Source organism: Sphaerodactylus townsendi, linkage group LG04 (assembly GCF_021028975.2).
Source record: "Sphaerodactylus townsendi isolate TG3544 linkage group LG04, MPM_Stown_v2.3, whole genome shotgun sequence".
Lineage (NCBI taxonomy): Eukaryota > Metazoa > Chordata > Lepidosauria > Squamata > Sphaerodactylidae > Sphaerodactylus > Sphaerodactylus townsendi.
The window spans coordinates 40,073,243-40,091,831 of NC_059428.1; the positions used below are offsets into that span (position 1 = coordinate 40,073,243).

The window sequence follows — 18,589 nt, forward strand, 5'->3', positions numbered from 1 at the left end:
GTCTTTAGATAGTTTAAACTATAGATGGATTAATTAAATGAAACTTTGGTCAGTTTTGGCTGGTGAGGAGGAATTTAGGTTGTTGAGCATGAGGTTTAGGAGAACATTCGTTTATTTGTTGTGGCTACATTGGTTCTGGTGTGAAACTGTAATATGAATGAGACAAAAATACATATGATTTTATTGGTATCTATTTTTATTTTTGAAATTTACCAGTAGCTGCTCTATTTCCCACCCTCGACTTATATGCGAGTCAATAAGTTTTCCCAGTTTTTTGTGGTAAAATTAGATGCCTCGACTTATATGCGGGTCGACTTATACACGAGTATATACGGTATTTTAATCTAACAAAACCAAAAAACAATGTGAAAGGCCACTTGATGTACAGAATTTCTTGTGATCTAATACTATGTTACATTGCACAATGTTTTGTGTTGCTTTGGTTGACTCTGATAAGAGGGTATTGCATGGATTTTATTTTGGGGAGAAGGAAATTTTGCATGGGCCAATACATCTTGTTACAACTTTTTTTTTTAAAAAAAAGGACTAATAGTCATAATTGTCCTCGTTCTATCTGTCTGTCAAATTAGCTGGAATGCATGGTTACCTGGAGATACAAGAATGTGGCAATCCAGCTATATCGACAAAGAAATTATCATTTAAAGAACTGCGAATGATTAAAGAGTGGAAATATTTCATTGCTGCAGAAGAAGTCCTCTGGGATTATGCTCCACAAATTCCTGAGAGCGTTGATAGGTAATTTGGTGCAAATGTGAAGTATTTTGCAAGTTGAGGGCTTTAGTTAGACTGGTGCCCATGGATTAGAATATTGTGACCAAAATGCCCAGAGGCTGGTGAAGTGAATTGAAAAGGCTTTGTTTAAAAGACACGCTCAGTGAGCGACTTTCTAATAAACCGTTGTGGGCCTGCTGGAGGGTTGCCGCATTGCTGCAGCAATGGCCGTGCAAACTCCCCACCTATAATGCTGTTTTTACCGTCCTTTTACCAGCTTTTTTGTCCCGTGCGGAAGCAGCCTATGATTTGTGTTAGAAATGACTGCTTTCCAAGCTGTGTGAACATGGAAGGGGATGAAGGAAGCAAAGTTAGGGAGAAGGCAGTTCTTGAGCCTGAGGATTTTAAAGAGTCATTCCTGTAAACAAACTGATATGAGTATTCTCTTCATGATAGAAGACGTACGAGATATAGTTATGCTCGTCCGCCTTCTGACCTCCGACCTATCCCAAGAAACGATGGGGATCAGGGACACTCTGCTTCGTCTTTGGTGTTAATTAATGCCAGGTCCATCAACAATAAGACCACGGTACTCCGAGATTTTCTCGCTGCCCAGCAGGTGGACCTGGCAGGTGTCACCAAAACCTGGGTGCGCGAAGGTAAGACCGTCGCCTTGGGCGAAGTCATGCCCCCGGGTTTCGCGTGCCTCCACCGATCGCGAACACAGGGCCGGGGGGGTGAGGTGGCACTGTTCATCCGTGAGTCTATTCCCTTTAGGGCAGTCCCCGTCCCGGAGGTCACTGGCATGGAGTGTGTAGGCCTGGAGTGGTTGGCCTTGGAGAGGGTGGCTGTTCTCCTGGTGTACCGGTCGCCTAGCGCACCGAGAGACAGCCTGTCGTGGCTGTTAGAGGTGGTGTCAGACTGGGCGTTGTGGTTCCACAGACTTATTGTCTTGGGTGACTTCAACGTCCATGTCGACGCCGCCTCATGTATGATGGCCGTGGACCTAGTGTCATCCATGGCGACGCTAGGCCTCTCCTTAATAAACTCTGGCCCCAGCCATGAAGCCGGGCACATGCTGGATTTGGTCTTCGGGTCGGGGATAAACTTGGTCGTATCCTCTACTGACAGAGTGCCATGGTCCGACCATTATGCCTCGAAGGTCCGGGTGGACCCGCCACAACACCCCCGTCTAGGCGACAGGCTGGTTTATGCTCGCCCGCGGAGACTTATGGATCCACTTGGTTTCCTGAATGCTCTTTGGGACCCTGAACCCTCCGGCACACTCGATGAGCAGGTGGAGGACTGGAATGCCCGGCTCTCCGATGCCATCGATGTTGTTGCCCCCCGGCGTCCTCTACGCCCCCGCTCTCGACGCGCTCCATGGTATACGGAGGAGTTGCGTCAGATGAAACGGGGTCTTAGACGACTAGAGCGAGCATGGAGGAAATCTCACGACGAAGCTGCGCGAACATCTTATAGGATGTTTATGAAAGCCTATGAGATGGCGACAAAGGAATACAATACTAGAACCAGGGGGCATACATTGAAAATGCTGGGGGGAAGAATTAGGACTAATAAAAGGAAACACTTCTTCACGCAACGTGTGATTGGTGTTTGGAATATGCTGCCACAGGAGGTGGTGATGGCCACTAACCTGGATAGCTTTAAAAGGGGCTTGGACAGATTTATGGAGGAGAAGTCGATTTATGGCTACCAATCTTGATCCTCTTTGATCTGAGATTGCAGATGCCTTAACAGACCAGGTGATCGGGAGCAACAGCCGCAGAAGGCCATTGCGTTCACATCCTACATGTGAGCTCCCAAAGGCACCTGGTGGGCCACTGCGAGTAGCAGAGAGCTGGACTAGATGGACTTTGGTCTGATCCATCTGACTTGTTCTTATGTTCTTATGTTCTAAGGAAGCGAAGAGGGTTTTCTTCTCTTCCTCCCTCGCGTCCGCTAGCTCCCGCCTGGCTCAACTGTTCCGTATAATTCGGTCACTGACCTCCCTGTCAGAGAGGTCATCAAATTCTCAATTGGATATAAGCTGTGAGGCCTTTATGAGCTTTTTTGCGGATAAGGTCGCGTCGCTCCGCCATGACCTTCCACCTACGTTGGCTACAATTAGTGAACTGGAGACTCCCTTGCCGTCTTCAGGCCCTTGTTTGGCCCAGTTTTCCCTGCTCTGCGAAGCTGCTGTCGACAGGACCTTAGTTGCTGTTAGACCTACTACCTGTCCTCTGGATCCGTGCCCGTCTTGGCTTGTGAAAGCCTGCCGAGCGGAGCTGCGGCCCCATCTGTTGAGTATCATCAATAACTCCCTTGAGCAAGGAGTTTTCCCAGATGGGCTGAAGGAGGCAGTGGTCCACCCACTCTTAAAAAGACCATGATTAGATCCTGGGGATCTGGCCAATTACCGCCCTGTCTCGAATCTTTCGTTTCTGGGGAAGGTAATTGAGAGAGTGGTGTTGGAGCAGCTTCAAGGTTTCCTGGATGACGCATCGGCTTTTGACCCCTTCCAGTCCGGCTTCCGTGCTGGGCACGGGACGGAGACTGTTCTCGTCGCCGTCACAGATACGCTCCGTATGCAGCTTGACCAGGGCAGATCGGCGCTGCTGGTATTGTTAGATCTTACCGCAGCGTTTGATGTGGTCGATCACGACCTTTTGACCCACCGCCTGGCCGTTTCCGGTATACGGGGCACTGTCCTCCAATGGATTTCCTCGTTTCTCCGGGGTCGGAATCAGCAAGTGAGGTGCGGGGATGAGGCCTCCCGGAAGTGCCCGCTTCATTGCGGTGTACCCCAGGGGGCACTATTATCCCTGCTGTTATTTAATATCTACATGCAACCCCTTGCTCAGCTGGTACGGAGTTTTGGGCTGTCCTGTCATCAGTATGCGGATGACACTCAGCTCATTCTATTGATGGAGTGGGGAACAGCCACCGCCCCTGCAGCTCTACAGCATTGTTTGGAGGCGGTCGCTGGTTGGTTGCGACAGAGCAGGTTAAAACTGAATCCATCGAAGACGGAGATCCTCTGGCTGGGCCGCGAGGGGGAGAGGGGGATGTTTCAGCCGCTGGTGTGGGAGGGGGTCACATTGGCACTGACCCCCTCTGTACGCAACCTGGGGGTCCACCTGGATTCGTCTCTATCAATGGAGACCCAGGTGGCCCATATAACCCGGGTTGCTTTTTTCCACCTTCGTCAGGCCGGCGGCTGGCCCCCTTCCTCTCCCAGACTGACCTGGCCACAGTGATCCATGCAACAGTCATCTCCAGATTAGACTATTGTAACTCGCTCTACGCGGGCCTTCCCTTGCGCTTGATTCGGAAGCTAAAACTGGTCCAAAATGCAGCTGCGCGCCTGCTTACAGGCAGTGCCACCTGGGATCATATCCAGCCTGTGCTGCGCCAGCTGCACTGGCTCCCAGTAGAGTTCCAAATCATCTTCAAGGTGTTGGTGCTGACCTTTAAGGCCTTACACAGCCTGGGACCTTCGTATCTTCGGGACTGCATCACCCCACATGTCCCTATACAGCCTCTTCGTTCAGCGGAGGCCAATTTACTGGTGGTCCCTGGCCCCTCGATGATACGGCTGGCCTCCACGGGCCTTTACAGCCCTGGCCCCAGCCTGGTGGAACGCTCTCCCACCAGCTGTCCGGGCCCTGTGGGACCTTACGGAATTCCGCAGGACCTGTAAGACGGAGTTGTTCCGCCAGGCCTTTGGAGATACCAGCCATTGATGGTGCCCCCCCCCCCATGGCCTTTACATCTGTGCCTTTTGTTATCTTGGGATCTGCTGTCCTTCCCTCCCTGAAAGAGGGTTTGAAAACGAAATTGTCGGACGCCATTTTGCAAATTAAATTTTAGTCATTATACTTATTTTCTCATTTTATCACTGCTTTTAAAGGTTTTAGCTGTTTTACTTGTACATGATGATTACTGTGTTGTACACCGCCCAGAGCCCTTAGGGGATAGGGCGGTATAGAAAACTGAAAAATAAATAAATAAAATAAAATAAATGATAGGAACTACATTTTAAAACTCTGGAGTAACACTTGTCCCAAGCACCAAAGTGGTAGATTTCTTTTCCTAGAAACTCTCCATCACCTCTTTCTCATATCTTTGCACATCTGATTCACTTTTTGTTCGCATGCATCCCTGAACAGCATCTGTGTATCCCCCAGCTATGTATTTCCCAGCTTTTTGCTGCAGTGTTTTAATGCTCCTGGAACCCAGTGAGGAGCAGGGAGAGCCGTAGTGGAGGTTTGTTGTAGTAAAAAAAAAAAAGACCATTCCTCCTACCATTCAACATTTCAACTTCCAAATATGGCTTTTCATTTTAAAAAATTCAGCTTTTAAAATATGTTTATGTGCAGTGTTTTGTTTGTCCACCCAACAGCAAGAGTCATTTGTAGTGCCATCCTAAGTAGAGTTACGCCCTTCTAAGCTCATTGACTTCAATTGAGTTAGAAGGGTATTGAGTGAATGATTATGCAACAGAGCTGCACAGACTGATTAAAGTGTGGAGAAAACTTTTTTCAGGAACTGATAATGAAGAGCAGAAATAAGTTTATTAAGGATATTGCTGTAAGAATAGCAATCTAGAGACAGAGAAGGAATGACAGTTACCAGGAAAGAAGGTGCTGATACCGCAATCCTATCTAACTGGTCTTTCCTCTAGCTGCCCCTTGCCTAGTTCTTCTTTTCTTTTTTGTACAGCAGGCATTGCTTACTCTAACAGGCTTTATAACTCAGCTTAGGATGAGACTGCTGATGGGAAGAACCACATGCAGGATTACTTTTGTAGCATTATACTACTATTGTCTAATGCGGAAGATGTCATCCATCTGTAGAAATGGATGTCTTCATTTGTGTAGAATGCTCAAAATCCTGATACCGTCTGTTGGGACAGGCAGAGACTATGTCATGCATCTTGATAATACATGCAGAAGAACTTGATATAATACTCCAGTTATATCCCCATGGAGGTTCATGCACATCCCTTTGCTGAGTTACTATAATAGACATAATGATATGTGTTATGTAGATTTGTTAAAATAGACTTCTTATATATAAACTTATATCTCCACTGAAGAGATTTTACTGATGTGCTTCCCCTCCCCTTTCCCCCCTTTCAAGACAATATAGAGCTCTGTATCTGGACAATTTTTCAAATCTCATCGGCAAAACGTACAAAAAGGCAGTTTTCAGACAGTATAAAGATGCCAATTTCAGCAAACATACAGAAAGTACCTGGCCAAAAGACCGTGGAATTTTGGGCCCTGTTGTCAGAGCAGAGGTTAGAGATACCATCAGTGTAAGTACTGAGCATTATATAAACTTTGACATCCCATTTTATTGAATGCATTAATTCACTGAGTTTGTTGACCTAGTTACTCAGAATTGGTAATTATCCCTAACTTTGCTATTCAACTTCGTATCTAGGTAGCCCTGTGAATGTAACTTTCATGTTCGTCTGAGCAATTTCCATTGCCAAATAGTTAGCCATTCTACAGGCTCTGGTCTTTATGTAAAGATAGGACAGAACTGATGAGTGTTCAAGGCTGAGGTTGTGTTTAATTAGCAAGCAGATTTGAATTGGGTAAACAGGGGACTTTGTGTGATCATAAATGAGCACTCAGTGGCCTCCCTTTTTTGTTAATTTGATACTAGTAATAAATACCAAGAGCTGAAGTAATAGCCATCCTGTGCTACTTTTGGGAATAGTCACTGTGCTTATCTTGTATACATTTGAGCCTTGCTTAGAAATATCACAGACTGTATCTATTGCATTTCACGGCCTTATGACCCTAGTGCTCCTTTTTCTTCTGCCGACATTTATTTGCCAATTGAGGACAGACGTTATACATCTGATGGGCTCTGGACCAAAAAAGCTCAAACCACAGTCATCTTATGAAAGGTGTCACAGTCACCTTTTTGTTCTTAAATAACAAGAACTCCACCCACTGGAATCTATTGTGAATGACATGCAAGAGCAATGATACCTTCTTTCAGATACAAGGACACATGTTGCGCTTTTCGTTTACTTGAGCATTTGTCTGCAGGGTGTTAAACAGTACTGTAGCACAACCAGCTCTAATAGCTGATGTCAAGAAATAGCATTGTTGCCATACTGAACTCATATTTTTTTCCCACCTGCATTTTGAAACAGATTGTATTCAAAAATATGGCCAGTCGACCGTACAGCATTTATGTGCATGGAGTAACACTTTCCAAAGAGGCAGAAGGGGCTGTGTACCCTTCAGACTCCAAAGGTGAGCAATCTTATTATTTGGCTTAGATTTCTTTCCTGCTTTTTCACCATAGAATGTTTGTATGTATTGCTGTGGAAGTTTCACCCAGAGGTCCCACAAGTCTCATTCTTTCAAGGGGTGTATAAAATAACTGTAAGGTAAGTTAAGGTAAGGTAAGTTAACTAAGGTAAGGTAAGTTAAGTTAGCTCCCATATGTAAATGTTTTAAGGGTCGGTAGGGGTAGCATGCATCTTTGGGGAAGAAAAGCTGGTTTTATCTTTATAAAACAGGGAAATCATTCAAGTTGGGTTTTTTTAAAAAAAAAATCAGTATAAGCACAACCTAGTTTTGACGGGCAACTGTATCCATCATAGAGTTCATTTTGTCTAATGCAAAGTTATAGCATCTGGTCCTCTAAGAAATTTTGATAGAGTCAATAGGGTTAACAGTGTAAATATATTCAGACATTTACAGCAACTCTGTCTTTCTCAGCTCCTTAGAAAAGGTGATTGTCAGTTTTTATTGTGGGATTTATACTATACCTTCCCCAGTCTTGTTAATCACCTTATGACATGCTATTTTTCTGCTTTTTGTACCAGTTTAGTAATTATCTTCAGAGGCAGTACCACTTAGGGACTGCCTTGCCTTAACTTAACTGAGGCTGTTTCCGCACGGCCACGCTGCGGGGGTGCATTGGCGTAAATGACGCCGAAGCACCCCCCTGGGACTGTTCGCACAGACAGTCCTGGTAGGGGCAGGGAAGACGGCGCAACCTGCGGCGTCCCCCGAATGCCTTACCGTCCCTCCGACCTTCCGGCGTGTCGCCCAGGCCAGGGGACATGCCCCCCTGCCCTGCACGACAGCTCTGGAGTTGCAGGGCAGGGGGGCGTGTCCCCTGGCCTGGACGATGTGCTGGAAGGTCGGAGGGATGGTAAGGCATTCGGGAAAGGGGGGGAAATGGCGCCTTCCAGCCGCTGCCGTTCGCACAGCAGCGTTTGGAAGCCGCTGTTTCCAAAAATCTCACTCAGGGAGCAAGGTTTGGAAACAGCGGCTTCGTGCCGCTCGGGGGTTGAACCCCTCCCCAGGGACACTGTTTTTAGCATCCCTGGGATGCTGTATTCCGCCCGTGCGGAAACAGCCTTAGTTAATGGGCAGCAAAGCAGGAGGCAGCAGTTAAGGAAGTGATGCAGCACAAGGAGAGATAGTTTTGACTCTGCTACTCACTTGTAGTATCACTTGTCATGAAGTATTCTGTGACTTGAAGATGCATTAAAACTGTGCAGCACAAAAGAGTAGAAAAATCTGGAGTAGAACAAACATTATGGGTAGTGATTTCACTCCACAGACTGCTTTCATTTGCTTATGTTCTTGTTTTCTCTATGTGTATGTCAGAGAACAACACACAGGGTAAAATTGTCCAACCAGGAGAAACGTATACGTATAAGTGGACTGTTCTTGACACTGATGGACCTACAGAAGAAGATGCTCAGTGTGTCACCAGATTATATCATAGTGCTGTGGATGTGACAAGGGATATAGCCTCCGGATTGATTGGACCCTTATTGATCTGTAAAGGCCGAGCACTTAACCAGAAGGGAATACAGGTATGGTAAAGTATTGCAGGGTCTGAAACAGTGAGACAGAGAGCAGTCTTCATCTGTTCCTTCTCTGACTGGTGACAGCAAAGCTACAGATGGTAAGACAGAAAAATCATACTGCCCATGGAGACCACCCTAATTTATTTGGTTCAATAACTCTTTCTAGTCAAAGCAGTTCTGCAGGTTTTTGAAGTACAACTAGTCTCTATCCCCCTTAAGAGTTTATGCTACCATAAACCAGTTAGCCTTTAGGTACCACAAACCTTTTGGGTTTTTGCTGTAACAGATCAATATAGTTTTCCAGCTGGAATTAGAAACTGGATTTGATCACTTTAAACTCATCACCCTAAACACAAGAACCGAGCCAAAATCACAGATTTATTAGCATTGTTTTCTGCTTGATCAATGTCAGTGAAATCAAGGATGAATAGCAATGTTAGGACTTTTGAACGGGGTGGGGGTGGGGGTTCTAGTTTAGCAATGATTCAGCCCTTACAAGAGTGAACAGTGGCCCACAGACTCTGATCATGAGTAAGTGGCTTTCTAGACAGCCCAGCTCTGTGGCTGACAAACTTTCAGCTTCTTTATGGCCATACAGTGAGGAGCAAGGTAAGAACAATGACCCTAATGCTACTCCTTGCAACTGGTTTAAAATCTTCCCTCCTCCAGGGGGTGTCCTTTAATACCTACTGCCCATCTTTGGGATTCTTAAACCATCAGTGAAGATGAAATGAAGAGTTCTTCATGCTATCAGCAGCTAGGGCTTGTCTTGGTGTTTTTCAGAATAAGGCTGATGTGGAGCAGCATGCCGTCGTTGCAGTGTTTGATGAAAACAAAAGCTGGTATTTGGAGGACAACATCAAGCAATACTGCAGTGACCCTTCCACTGTGAAAAGAGATGATCCCAAATTCTACAAGTCTAATGTTATGCACAGTGAGTGGATACCTGAGCCAATATTTTGCTAAGCTTGTGAGAACCCGACATTGTTAGTACTATGGAAATCATTACAGGGTGTACTTTTGAAAAGTCCACCAAATAGTATATTGTTTTCCTGTTGGTAAGCTTTATGTCAACCCTTTTGACCAGCTTCAAAACCACCATATAAATTGAGAAGAATTGGGTAGGTAGAGTGAAGGGGTGATTTTCAAGGCTGCTTCAGTGTGCCTGTGAGAAAAATCTCTCAAATCCTTCAGTGAGAATGGTTTAATATAACTCTTTCCTTCGTGCACTGGTATATTACATGCAGGATGCTTTATACACAGGGCAAGATCTTGCATAACAAATAGAATAGATTTTCATGTCTGTGTGAATTTGAGCCAGTTTCATTCTTTTTGTATTATAAATCCTATTAAAGGTACTTTTAACAACTTCTTTTCCCTCCTTTCAGCTCTCAATGGCTATGCATCTGATAGAACAAATATCTTGGGATTTTGCCAGGATTACATTGTTGAGTGGCATCTCTCCAGTGTGGGCGCCCAGGATCAGATAGTGCCTGTACATCTTTCAGGTCATACTTTTCTGAACAAAGGAAAAGATCAAGATATATTAAACCTTTTTCCCATGAGTGGTGAATCTGCAACTGTTACTATGAACAATGTTGGTAAGTGACAGGACAATGTAGTTCACTATCCCCAGTATGTCTTGAATCAGCCTTCAGAATGGGTTTTGATGACTAGTATTTCCCTGTTACTAGAACAGAAAGGAGTAGTAGGTTGGCCAAGAAGTTTTCTTCTCTGCAGAAATACAATCTTTTATACAGCTACAGTGAGTTTGAACTACAAATGAGCGTGTTCAATTCTCTTTAGTATTTTGAAAATACCTGTCACAGTCTTATACTGTGTGTGTCAGATCTTGTTGGGCAGCTCCACCTTTGCTCCTTTGAAAACCAATTTTAATTAACCACATTAAGGATCATGATTTCGCCCAGATGAAACATTTGCCTGGTCTTTATGGCATCTATAACATTTGTTTACGATGTGAATTCTCCAAATCACATGGAACATTTTCATGCTAGCTCTAACCATCACCAAAAAGAGGCTCTTTATACATGATGACTCTAGACATTATGGCTAAAGCAAGTACCAGCAGCCAGTCTCCACTGAAATGTGATATGAGCCTGGGCAGGCTGACTTCTCTACCTGTATATCCCGTCCATCTCTCCAGCTGTTGGTAACTTCTAGCTGAAAGGTTATAAATGTACAAAGCTGCCTTTTGTTGAGTCAGGCTATCTAGTCCAGCATCGACATGCAGAGAACTTTGCTGCAAACAGGCTTCCCAGGTGAACCTACCTTGTTCAGACCCATTCAGTTGCTCATGAGGCAAGCTCTTGATTAGATTGCCTCAATATCCTTTGGTGAAATTTCTGTCAAGCACAGCACCACGCCAAAAAGCTTACACAATAACCCCATGGCCATTGCAGCTTGTGGCTGCTTGAAAAGATCTCATTTACTAGAGAAACCACAGTATCTCCTGAGATCATGGTTATTTAGATCCTTGACCTGACCTGTATGCAGCACAGACTTGTTTGCTGTTGGGCTCCTCTTTGCACAGATGCATCCTTTTAATGACCAACATCAGTTAGAGTGCATTCCCTGCTTTTTGCAATCAGCAGCATCTATTCAAGAAAAGATTGCCAAGAATGGACAGCATGATTAGCTGGGTTCAGACCCACTAAGTGTAGTTCTAATGAGAGGTGTACCCTTCTAAGCCTACTGACTTCAGCAGTCTTGCAAGAGTGTAACTTTACATAGGATTGCATTCGTCTCAAAAATTGCACTTGTCCGCTTCCCCATTTTACTATGTGCCTTTCAAAACTGGAGGCAGTGAAGGCAGATGAAAGTTATCATATGACAAAACAGTGTAATCATGCAAATGGGTACTACTTTATTCATTCAAACATACTCAAACAGCTTGCTGAATTGATCGACTCTCTGCTTGTAACTGGCAAGCAGGACAGGCGCCAAACCACTATTTCAGCACAACTGGTTCAGTATTGTCTAGCCTAACTGGCATCAGCTCATGAAAGCCTCAAGCAGAGATCTTCAGGTCGCAAGGTAACTTGTCTTCTTTGGACAAGTCATAGACTGAGCTGGGAGCTTCTGCACATGCTCTACCACTGAATTATGGCTCTTTTCCCGGGTCCCTTGGGAGCCAGCTGAAATAAAATATATGTTAAAGGCATCAGAGAACACACTACAGGCCCTGGTACATGGAAGGAAGGTACGCAGCAAGAGAGTGTACATAACTTCTCATGTGAGCAACCTTTGAAGGTTTCTTTTCAGAGGGTATTCCCTGTAGGCTATTCTCTGTATAACTGAACGCCTGCTAAGAGATTAAAAAATCATGACTGCTATAACCCCACACTTCATCAGGATACCTACCCTGCAGTGCAGGTTTCCTTGCTATTAGGCTGTACCATGATTTGTTTCTTAATTGTTTGTACACTGCCTTTTCACGGATGGCAGACCTCTACACAGTAAACAAAACTGAGACTCATTAACTGTAATAAGGTTTTTAAAGGCATTGGTGATAGGTAAAGGTGCTAGGCAGAGGCACAGGGAATGATGATGTTATGAACCATGCTCTTCCCTGTCATCTTCTTCTAAAGGCTAATTTTTAAAAGTTCTACATTGGTTGCATGGGAAATAGACCCCAATCCAGATATGCACTTTCTAGCAGCCAGGACCAAGTAGTAACATATGTTTTTGTCCTTAGAGAGAGAGAGACCTTTTCTTCTCCCAAGTAGATGAAGAGTGTGTGGTTTCTGGTTTTTCCAGACAGCAATGGTGAACAGGGCCTGTGTCAGCATATTCTGAATTTGGAGAGCTGCTGGGGACTTCTGGCAGGGCCCACAGCCACCAACTCCCTCAGCCTACACTCCTCTCCTGCTGCTTAAACACATGTCCTTCCCCTGCCTGCTTACCAGTGCTCTGTCACCCACACACCCTGCTCCATGTGTTGGTCTGTACTGCCAGGGAAATGCATGTAGATGGTCACAGCTGGTAGCCATGGTGGTAGCATTCTCAGGTGCAAACACCATTCAGCACTATCAAAGAAAGGATGTCCAGGTGACTGTGACCACAGATTATGGGAGAGCTTATAAGCAGACATAGAGGCAGGTGGATGGCACATAGTTATCTTGGTGTTGCGGGCTGACAGGTAGGCCCCTAATTTTGGAACCAGCCCTGGTGATGAATGGTAAAGGCACTGAGGTAATGTGAACTATTATCTCCCTATGCTAATGGCAGAGCTTCTGCTTTTCCTATAGCTACACCTGTTGATAAGCTCTGCTAGGTTTGACTCTGCTATAATATAATGAGGTATAATTTTTATCATTCCTACCACTACTGTGAGCCACAAAATTCATATTTTTGATGCCAAAGTCAAACGATTTCCGTATAAGAAACACATAATCTGTGTTCTTTTGCTTTTTCAGGGACCTGGCTTCTGTCCTCCTGGGGTTCCCGTGAAATGAGCAATGGCATGAGAATGAGGTTTAGGGATGTCAAATGTGAACATGATTACTCAGAAGATTATGACGCATTTTATGATGTCTTTGTGCCCCCTGAGATGCTTCCCACACCTACTGTAGCAACAAGAGTAAAAGAAGAAAGAGGCGCAGTAGCAGATACAGATGATTATCAGGAAAACTTAGCCACACTTTATGGATTCCAAGATGATGAGTATGAAGAAAAGAGAGAGGAAGGGAAGGAAAAGGATTACCAAGAAGAATTAGCTTCATTGCTGGGACTTCGAACGTTTAATGGTTCAGCTACTGAGGAAGAGTATAATCTTACTGCTCTCGCTATGCAAGACACTTATGGTACCACTACTGTGGGGGACTATGACATACCTGTGGATCTGGGGTTTGCCAATGATAGTGATACTTTGCATGGGGTGGCACCCCTAGAAACTGATCAGGAAGTACAAAACGAAGATCCAGTGGAGTTATTAGCCAACTCAGAAACTAGCACCATGGCCATTTTTCCACAATCTTTTTCAGAAAAGGAAGAAAAAGACAGTGCAGACGGAAAGGATACTTTGGATGGAGAGAAAGGAGAAGGAGGTTTGTCAGAGGCAACATTTTTTGCTGTTAAACAGATGCGTGCTCTGCTCTTTTATGTACAACAAAAGAGAAATGCCTCTGCTTTAGGCAACACTTCAAGTATGACCTTTCTTGCCATACCTAGATCAGAAAACACCTCCACCTTAGATAATTCAACATTTGATTTAAAAACTGATTACATCTCAGATGAGTATGAAGAGGATGAGTTTTCCATTCTTTCAACTAATTTAACTTTGGCTGTGGGAGAGGCAGTCGAAAATGATTTTGAACCACATAATGTTTCTGCATTAGAGTTGTCAAAAGTTCAGCAAAATAGCAGTTCAACTTTGAGTGAAGTTTTAGGCAGCTTAGATCCTACTCTCATTCCAAAGACAGTAAAAGAAAGACCAAAAGTTTCACCTCTCAAAGGACAGAAGTGTCCCTCTAAAAGTGTCCCTACAGATTATGAATGGAATTTTGTCTCTGAGAAGAATTATGACCCAGGAACAGGCCTGAGTAAGATTGTTGATGACAAACTTCAGAACAGCTCCAGGAATGCCACAATTGATGCAGAAAATACCATATCCCCTAGTATAAAAAAGCAGGAGATGCATAAAGGAGATTCCCAACCTGAACTTGGCCAACAGGAAGTGAGCAGCAAGCATGGAACCCTGATTGAAAAGGAAAATGAAACCTGTACTGTGATGACATCTACAACTTTCCTGAAATCTCGGCAAAAAAAGAAAAAGCAACATCTACGTGCCTCAATGACTCCAAGAGGTTTCAAGCCTCCAGTATCATCTAAAATACTCAACAATACCCAAGCTTTCCATAAAGCCAACCAGGATATGCAACTGAATGAGGACAATTACACTCTGACACCAATACAGTCTAAACCTTTTGTCAAGATAGGCCTTCCAAAGGAAAATGGGGAGTACGATGAGTTTGACCCAATATACTCAGAGGGTGATGAGAGTTCCAGTGGTTCATTGGAATATGAGACTGTACGCTATGATGACCCGTATACAACAGATTCTCGACTTAACTTTAGCTCAGTGCGTAACCCTGAGGACATAGCTGTGCACTATTTACGTGCTTTTGGTGATGGGTACAAGCGGACATACTACATTGCTGCTGTAGAAGATGTGTGGGACTATTCAGCATTTAGAAAAAGGTTTGATTTGTTTTTTCTCTCTCTTATCACAGCCTGATTCCATGTCACTGTCTTAACTACTGTAATCTGATAATTTTCATTTATTTGATATGAATTAACATTCAATCCTATGAAGTTTTGAGCCATATAGGAATAGGTCAGATTAAATCAGTTGATAGAGAACATTCAAGCCATCTTGGATAAATTGCATTTGGTCTGGGACTTTAGGGCAGTTTGGAAACAAGGTAAGCAAGTCTCGTTCAGACTGAGAATATGTATTCAGACAATGATGAATCAAGAGTTGAATCACATCATGTCAATTCTTTATTATAGTTAATATAATTAATCTGACCAGAGGCGGGATCCAACCAGTTCTCACCACTTTTCTAGAAGTGGTTACTATTTTTTTCTGAGTGCAGAGAAGGGGTTACTAAAGCAACCTCCCTGCCCAATAGGGACTGGAGGTGCATGTGTGTGGCGGCGCCACTGTTTGAATCCCACCACCATCGGAACCTGTTATTAAAATTTTTGGATCCCACCACTGAATCTGACCAATAACTTTTGTCAGTGTAAAACAATTGCCGATGTTTACTGTTGGGCCTTGCTGTCTGGACATCATGAGGGTAAGTGAGGTGGGTGGATTGGCAGTGATGCTGAGCAACCAGAACTATTTGCTGGAATTCCCACCTAATAGATGTCTACCAGCTGGCATTTTGGGGCATAGCGTTAGGCTGAAAATAGAATCATTGCACTGGCTTTGGGGAAAGCTTGTGATTCAGTCTAATCATGGATTCTGTTTGTCTTGAGTTATTTCATTGGTTGGAGCTGCAGCTGCTAGGCAGGGCAAAAACTTTCTTGTGTACACTGGCAGGCAGGCAGGTTTGCACATTTGGGAGGGTTGGGTTTACAATAAAGCCTCTGAAATCAATGAAGATCAAAATAAAGAATTTGAACTATAATAAATGACTATAATGATTGATAAAATGAACTGAATTTAAAAATCCATGCACATATCTGTATCAGGTATCAGTGAATATAATGCCCTGACTGACTCCAGTGCCCAGTAGTAATTAGCAACATCTGTGAAGACAGAGCAAGAGCAGGAGCGTGCACATGTTGATTCATGGTTGTTAGCCAGGCAGAATCAGTGCTAATCAATTTTTGGTACCCCATGATCACCAAACAATATAACTGGGGAAGGTCCATGGCTCAGTGTATGATTCAGTGCATGCAGCAGAACCCAGGTTCAGTCCCCAGCATTTACACAGGAAGGGTCTCTAGCAGCAGGTGCTGGGAAAGACAGGTGCTGGGAAAGACTTGCTGACACCCCAGATAGCTGCTACTAGTCAGAGTAGTATAGTGTGACCAGACGTCCTGCTTTTGGCGATACAGTCCCGCTTTTAAGCAATTTGTCCCACGTCCCGTGGGGTTTTTAAAATCTCCCCATTTTTGGAAGGCTGCCGCACTGCCTTCTGGGGTGCTCCCCTTTTCCCACCCTGTCACAGGGCAGGAAACGGGAGCGCCCCAGAAGGCAGTTCTGCAGCCTCCCGCACACGCGGCCGCAGGAGCGCACTGCCTTTTGGGGCGCTCCCCGGTTTCCCGCCTGGTCACAGGGTGGGAAACAGGGGGCGCCCCAGAAGGCAGTGTGGCAGCCTCCCGTGCTGCCTCACTGCCTTCTGGGGCACCCCCTGTTTCCCGCCCTGTGACCAGGCAGGAAACCGGGGAGCGCCCCAAAAGGCAGTGCGCTCCTGCGGGTGAACGCGCATCCCGCTTTAAAAAGGTGAAAATCTGGTCACCTTAGAGTAGTACATAGTCCTGAATTAAATGAACCAGTGGTATAACTCAGGATAAGGCTGCTTCATACACATTCATCAAGGACTTGATCTTCTGATCCACAGACCACCTTTTGTATGATTGCCTCCTCAGGTGACATCCTCCCCCCTTAAGCTCAACAGCTTTGATGCCTGACTTTGTATCAGGAGGTAACAAAGCATTGAATCGTATTGTAAGCAATCTCCATGGAATTGTTTGCAATAGGCTTTCACCATAAGAAAATAATTGTTCAGTTGTTTATTAATGCTTCATGTCCTCAGTACAGTGAAAAGTGGTTCAGCCAGCACAGTGTACAAAAAGGTGGTTTTCCGAGGTTATCAAGATAGCACTTTCAAGACACCCATGGTTAAAAGGGAATGTGAAGATCACCTTGGCATCCTTGGTCCCATAATCAGAGCCGAAGTAGATGATGTCATCCTGGTAAGTCTATTTCATTTTTGAAGAAGTGGGGAGATTAATAAAGGGTGAATTATGTCATCTCGGAAGAATAGATCTCCTTGTAGCACTTATACCTTGTAGCACCTATACCTTGTAGCTTGTGCATGAAGCATTACCAAAACATGTTTGTATCTTGCAGTTAAATTATAGAATGGAAATTATATATATGGTACAATAACAGAATTTTATCAGAAACCTGAATTACTTTGGGTACTGTCTGAAAACAGGTGGGAACTACCTTTTATTATTTTCTTCAGAGCAGCAACCATCTGAAAGGTGCTCAAGTCGTTCTGTTCAACCAGCTGTACATCTCCCACCCCCAGCCCCACCCCCCTCATACAGGATTTCAAGCATTACATTCTATGTCTTTGCATGTGTATTTTAGCTTTGGCTTTAATTGTTTTTAATTATATGTGTGTTTTTGTTGAGTTTAGTGGTTTTTAATATGTTATTATATTGTGTATGTTTTTCATCTGTTCTCTACCATGGTGGCCCTGTTTTGGAAACAAAGGCAGGGTATAAACTTTACAACCAAATAAATTCTTCTCCTTCAGTTTCTGCAAAGCAGAGTGAGAACAAAGTCTCCTTCTTTGGAGGTTTTAAATAGAGGCTGGATAAACATATGTCAGGAGTGCTTTGATTGTGTGTTCCTGGGCCATCCTGGGCCAAGGGGGTTGGATTTGATGGCCCTAGTGGTCTCTTCCAACTCTTCGATTCTATGATTCTAACATTCCTGCTAAAACTCCCATCTAAACTGTTGTTGGCTCAGGCCTTAAAATCTGAACCTAGGGCAACATTGCAATTTTAAAAAGCTATTTTGGGAGGGATGCCTCTCTATGGCTGATAATTGCTGTCTCTTTATCTCTCTAGGTACATTTTAAAAATCTGGCCTCCAGACCATATTCTCTTCATGCCCATGGACTTTCTTATGAGAAATCTTCTGAAGGCAGAAGCTATGATGATCAGTCTCCAGAATGGTTCAAGAAAGATGATGCAATCCAGCCAAATGGCACCTATACCTATGTCTGGCATGTAACAAAACAATCAGGTCCTACACAAGATGGGGAAATGTGTAGGTCCTGGGCCTATTACTCTGCTGTAAACCCAGTAAGACAATCTATTTAAAAAATAACAATTATAAAGTTTGCTCTAAGACAAGATGCTTTGTTCCACCTTGACCAAGTATTTCCTTTTCCTATTTCATACATAGTTTGCTTTGCCAATATGACTTGCATTTGAGATTCTCCTGTGTGTGAAACAGGAGAGAATCAAAGTGGTTATAACTTTCATTAACTTTGTTAATGAATCAAAATTGTGCTTTTAAAATAAATCATTTTAGATTGGTTCTGGTGGGTTTTTCGGGCTGTGTATCCATGGTATGGTGGATTTTGTTCCTAACATTTCACCTGCATCTGTGGCTGGCATCTTCAGAGGTGTATCACAGAGGGAAGTCTGTTATACACTTCCCTCTGTGATACACCTCTGAACATGCTAGCCACAGAGGCAGGTGAAACGTTAGGAACAAGATCC

At 44.2% G+C, this 18,589-nt stretch overlaps 1 protein-coding gene across 1 annotated transcript in view; it reads left to right on the forward strand.

Annotated features, from left to right (window-relative positions):
- Positions 1 to 18,589, forward strand: part of F5 (coagulation factor V) — a 51,814-nt gene that overhangs the window by 12,284 nt on the left and 20,941 nt on the right. Inside the window, exons 7-15 of the mRNA XM_048495515.1 lie at positions 591 to 756; positions 5,878 to 6,055; positions 6,911 to 7,013; positions 8,385 to 8,596; positions 9,374 to 9,524; positions 9,979 to 10,191; positions 13,027 to 14,809; positions 16,882 to 17,041; positions 17,930 to 18,166. Coding sequence (XP_048351472.1) covers positions 591 to 756; positions 5,878 to 6,055; positions 6,911 to 7,013; positions 8,385 to 8,596; positions 9,374 to 9,524; positions 9,979 to 10,191; positions 13,027 to 14,809; positions 16,882 to 17,041; positions 17,930 to 18,166 — 3,203 coding nt within the window. The remainder of the gene's footprint in view (positions 1 to 590; positions 757 to 5,877; positions 6,056 to 6,910; positions 7,014 to 8,384; positions 8,597 to 9,373; positions 9,525 to 9,978; positions 10,192 to 13,026; positions 14,810 to 16,881; positions 17,042 to 17,929; positions 18,167 to 18,589) is intronic.